A 5,686-nucleotide genomic window follows, 5' to 3' on the forward strand; every position below is an offset into this window, starting at 1 on the left:
CAACTTTTCTTCTTCGAATTTTGATAATGAGTTATTGATTATTGCGGGGTGCCTATCTCCCTGACTTAAGAAAACATATTTTAAATGCTCAGGGAACTCTTTGAGTTCAGGATCTGTGGGTTTCTCCTTATTACTTCCTTCTAATTTCAATTTTTTTATAAGCCTGCTCCAACTGGGCTGCTTACAATTGTAGTACCAACTAATTTACCTCAACATTATCTTCGTCTTCACCTGTTTCTTCGATAGAATAAACTAAAACGTTTTCAATTGGAGATGAAAGGTCTGCTTCTTTCAAAACAGTGTCTATCAATTTGTCAATTAAATCGATTTGGTAGCATTGCAAATCCTCATGAGCATGTTTCATAGCTTCAAACACATTAAATACTACAAGCTCTTTATTAAACGGGAGAATTAATTATCCTCTTTCTACATCAATCAAAGCCCTTCCTGTAGCAAGGAAAGGTCTTCCTAACAATAATGGTATTTTGAAATCTTCTGGCATATCCAAGATGACAAAATCAGTGGGAAAAAGTAAATCATCAACCATTACCAACACGTCTTTCAGTACTCTGTAGAGGTATGTGACTGATCGGCCGACCAAAGTCAAAGTCATTTTTGCAGGTTTTGGCTCTCCATAATTTAATTTCTTCATTATATACAATGGCATTAAATTGATGATCGCCCCTAAGTCACACAGTCCTTGACCAATTTCTAATGAACCTATAGAGCAAAGAATAGTAAATCTATTTGGATTTGATAGTTTGGATGGTAGCTTATGTTTAATGATGACACTATATTCCTCAACTAAAGCAACATTTTCATCATCCTTTAATTTGTGTTTACCATTTAGAATCTCTTTCATGAATTTGGCATAGACATGCATTTGTTCCAGGGCATCACAAAATGGAATATTTACTTGTAACATCGTGAGCATCTCCATGAACTTTTTAAATTGCCTCACTTCCATCTCTCTCTTTGACTTTTTCTTAATGAAAGTCTGATCGGTCACCATTTCCATTGAATTCCCGCCGTTAATCCGACGTATTTTCATCACTCTGGTAAGATTTATGTTTGTTTTTAGTTGCATTTGAGTCAAGTATCAAGTTTTGTTGGTTTGGTATTACATTACATTCGATTACGAGTTTAAGTCAAAAAGACCTCGTTTATGCTTCGTTTGGGTAGTGTCATTGTTCCAGGTTCAAAAGCAAGAATGGTGAAGTTCGGGACACTCTGAAGGACGAAAATATGACAGAACAGCAGGTCAACACGGCCACCCGTGTGCCACCACACGGCCGTGTTGTTGGTCAAGCAGAGAAAAAGACGAAGCAGAAAACAGGGATCAACACGGGCACCCGTGTGTACACACACGGCCGTGTTGATTAAAACAGTGCATCTACACGGGCACCCGTGTGTAGGGACACGGCCCGTGTTGTTGCTACTTGTCGCATCATGCGAAAAATCAACCGGCGAGCCTAAAAATAAAAACACACAGAGCCGCCACTGCGCGTTATTTATCCCAAGATAGGGAAAGGAAACGCTCAGAGAAACCTGGAAAGGAAATGGTCTTGCGACCAGAGAGAAAGGGTAAGGGAGTCGGTTACGCAAGGGGAAGGTATTAGCACCCCTCACGTCCTAGGTACTCCTAGGGATCCACGTTCTAAGAATAAGAAAAGGTTGCTAAACATCACACACACACACAGGGAACGCAGGTGGGGTTAGGAGGAACGGGCTCGATAAGGCGTCGCACCTTATGCCTACATATCTTGTCTGGAACAAGAATCAGAGCCTCTGTAGTTCGGCTTACGCACGCCAAACAACACAAAACAACACGAACAAACAAGGGTGGCAAACATGGAGCCCGACAACCACTGGATGGAATTATGTCGGCATCCGAACCAAAACACACAATCAACACGGCAAACGTGGAGCCCGACTGCCAATCACTGGGCTTACGTCGGCATCCGAGCCAAACACACATAATCAGATAACAAGTAAACGCACGCAAAAAAGAAAAAGGTTGCCCGGAGTGGTCTCGCACGATCACCTGCCTACATACCTCGTCTGGAACGAGGATCAGGGCGATGTAGTTCCCCTGAAAGGGACTAAATTGCTAACCAGAAACCGGGGAAAGACACACAACTAGGGAGCTGAGACTCGAGCCTAATGTTGTCATGCATCGTTAACCCTAAGTTCGGTTTTCTATCCTACTTGCATAAACAAGCCTATCCTAACCAGGAAAGAAGCTAGCACACAAGCATACAATCATATCATACATCATATGAGAACAGGCATCTCGAACAAGCATGTCAATCAGATATCCATATAGCACGCACTATAACCACACAAGGGGCTCAATCAATCAGGTTTGACTGCCTAAGCAAGTCGTATGTACAGGCTGGTTTTGCTCTTAACCTTGCCATTACGAGGCTAAGGTGAAGCAGATGAAAGGATGAAGTGAGGATCAGACCTCACAGCTCTTATCCCTAACCAGGGAGAGCTGACAAATGAGCATGGGTCCAGAATAGGGGAACCCTTCTATACTCGATGACTCTGACACAATGTGCACTGCACAGATCTTGGGCTTTTGATCTCAATGCTACAACCATGTAATGGGAGCAAGGAGAAGACTCACTGAATAGTGGGGGACAGGTTGCTTGTCCCTACCTTCCACCAATTGCCTTATTTAAAGGACTTTCACCTGCTTGGGCTTAAAAATAAACAACCACAATCATTGCCTCTTAAGGAGGACTTCAGACATTTATTTGCCCGGCCCGGTAACAGCCGGGTCTCCAGACTACATGAAGTCAAGAGGACCTACCTCAATGCAAGTTGCTTAAGCAACGCAAAGCAAAAGTTCACAAGGAACTGAGCAACTAAAGTACCTGGAAACAATCCAACACAGTTAGTACTCAGACAGACAAAACCAAACAGCAAGTGTTCAATCAATCAAACTATACAAAGCAATACACAACACAAGGCAAGCTCAAAGCTTAAGCCTAAGCTTTACCACCTACAAAACAATGTTATGTTAGTGTACAAACATCAACAACATCAATTAAAATTGATTTGGATCATTCTCCATGTGCATTATGCGTTTGATCCTGAAACATCAAGCAAACATTAGCAACTAGACCACTAGGCCAAGCCTAGGGTCCAAAAGCAAGAAAAAATCTAAAACAGCAAGGTATTCATCAAACAACATCAAATTAACATCAAACAAGAACAAACATCATTGGTCTCATGTTTATATCATCCACCATATCCAATTCATGCACAAAACAATCCATATTGGTTCAAAGGAAGCATCAAATATACCAACAGAAGTATTGCATTCAAATCCACATCAAAACACATCCAAAAATTCTCAAATTAATTACACCTAAACAGGGGATAATCAAGGTCTACCATGTCAAATTTGAGCTCAATTGGGCAAATGAAACCATGTCAATGAAAATCAACAAAACAGACACAATAATAGGCTCCAAATCACAACATCAATGTATACATCCACTTCAAAAATTCATAACTCAATGAAAACAAAAAAGAAATGGATGAGACCAAAACAGGGAGGTCCTAACATGTGTCTAGTTCATGCATATCAAATTTCATGGCCATACAATACAACATGAGCATTTCTCAATCATTCTACCAACCTAGGTCACATGGACTTGCAAATTCAATCACCAGAAATGAAAAATAGCAATCAATTTGAAAATGCCACATAAAATTCCACAAAAATTCACCAAGCATCCTAACATGTCAACAATTCACCATGCAAAATTTCATTCAATTCTAACATGTATAGGTCAATCAATTAAATTCCACAAGTTGACATCAAGAGGTGTGACACAAATTGTCACACCTATGTTCCAAAAATCATAACTCAAAGGCCAGGTATCAAAAATCCACAAAATTTACATATAAATGAACATCAACCAGTCAGGAATCATCACAAAAATGGCACAAATTTATTTCACAATATGAGAATTTCATGATCAAATTGGTGAGATGTATCAAAAATGGACATACATGAGAAAACCCTAGGTCAAATAACATATTTACCAAGCACAACTTTGACCAATAGGTCAAAAAAATCCTACACAAGTCAACAAAGCCATAGAAAAAATTTCCATAATTTTAGGATTTTTTGGCTATTTTTTATGAATTTTTTAATGTCCTAAACAATTTCTAATAATTAATTAAAATATCAGTGGCATATTTGTAATTATAATTGGCGGGAGCGGGAAACGCAATTTTCAAATGTTTAAACAGAATTTTGGATCAAAGCACTTTCCAGCATCGTTCTCACCAAGAAATTTTCCAGAAAATTGAAAAACACGAAGAACATCAAACGTTCACCAAAATGGACATGGCTATAGTCGTTGAACTCGTATGAACATGTAGATCTCAAATATACATTCCAAACAACCTAACAATTCCTAAAACTCAAGAATCGATCGATCTAGGGTTTGTGCTCATAAATTCATTTCCAGATTTCTCAGGCTATGGTACACTATTCTCAAAACCAAACACATATCCATGACCTACGTGAAACACTCTTTCTAACGCACATAATTATTGAACAAATGGTGAGAGTCGATTTTCACTCAAACCTGGAAGTTGCAGTGTAATGCGCGCGGCTTTGAGCTCCAATTCTCCAAAACAGTTGCACTAGAAGGATATAGAAGGTGATAGGAGATGCTAGCTTCAATTGCCACGGCTTCTAGTATCCACAATTTGCATTTGCCATTGACGATGAGCTTTGGAACAGTCGTGATTCAGCGCCTAATTCCTCTCAATCTCCCAAAACAGATGCGCAAGATGATGATTATGAGTGAATGCAACAAAAATCGTGTGAATTGGTTAAGGAATGATGAAGAATTTTGAGATTGAAGGAGTTTGTGTTCTTGAGGGTTTTGAGAGAATGTGGAAGTTTCAGATCTGGTTCTTGGAGATTGTGAATTCAGTTATGATTAGGAGATGATTTAGAATATATATGGTAGCTTAATCATGCCTTAATCCACTTAATTAGCAAAATGGAATGTTAATGGAAATGGTAATTTTGTAAACAAGGGCAAAATGGTAAATACATCATGCCAGCTAGTGCCAGCTGTTTTGACAGCTCAAGCAATCCCCAAATGACATATGTGATGTGTAGAAACTTGTTTCATTCCAATTGGTGGAGTATTTCTCAATTTCACCTTGTATTTGCAAGATGTCCAATTTTAGCATTTCATTTTCCAAGCCAAAATCCAATTTACAGGCCTTAGCCATGAAATGAATATTCAAACACACTTAAAATGCCATTCCTGAGGTGTTGGAAAAAGTCCCATTCAAAAATTCCAATTATTTTGACATTTGGACAATTTTGCCCCTGATCCAATTCAGCTGTCCAGTTGAAAAGTGACTTTTTGCCTTGTCCATTTTTGAACAAATCCAATGATGCACCCTCAAAGTACATGTCAAATGGAGTTTGTGCATATAAAGAACTTGCAATTTGGACAAAGTATGTGGTAGTTATGGCCTCCTGATTACAGGTCATTTTTGAAATTCACTGAGCCCTAATTTCCAAACCATACATTGGATTTTCAAGTTCTTGGACTTTTTGGAAAGGTGAGAACAAGATCTACAACTTTCATGTTGAACAATTTTGCATTTGAAGCTTCCTTGGACACGTGGCTTTGAG

At 39.0% G+C, this 5,686-nt stretch overlaps 1 protein-coding gene across 1 annotated transcript; it reads right to left on the reverse strand.

The window, feature by feature from the left end:
• Positions 1–415: 415 nt before the first annotated feature.
• LOC127079571 (uncharacterized) lies at positions 416–1,018 on the reverse strand. Its single transcript, XM_051019955.1, has one exon. The coding sequence runs from the start codon at positions 1,016–1,018 to the stop codon at positions 416–418; it is 603 nt and encodes a 200-aa protein (XP_050875912.1).
• Positions 1,019–5,686: the final 4,668 nt, after the last annotated feature.

Source organism: Lathyrus oleraceus, chromosome 5 (assembly GCF_024323335.1).
Source record: "Lathyrus oleraceus cultivar Zhongwan6 chromosome 5, CAAS_Psat_ZW6_1.0, whole genome shotgun sequence".
In the NCBI taxonomy this organism is placed as follows: domain Eukaryota; kingdom Viridiplantae; phylum Streptophyta; class Magnoliopsida; order Fabales; family Fabaceae; genus Lathyrus; species Lathyrus oleraceus.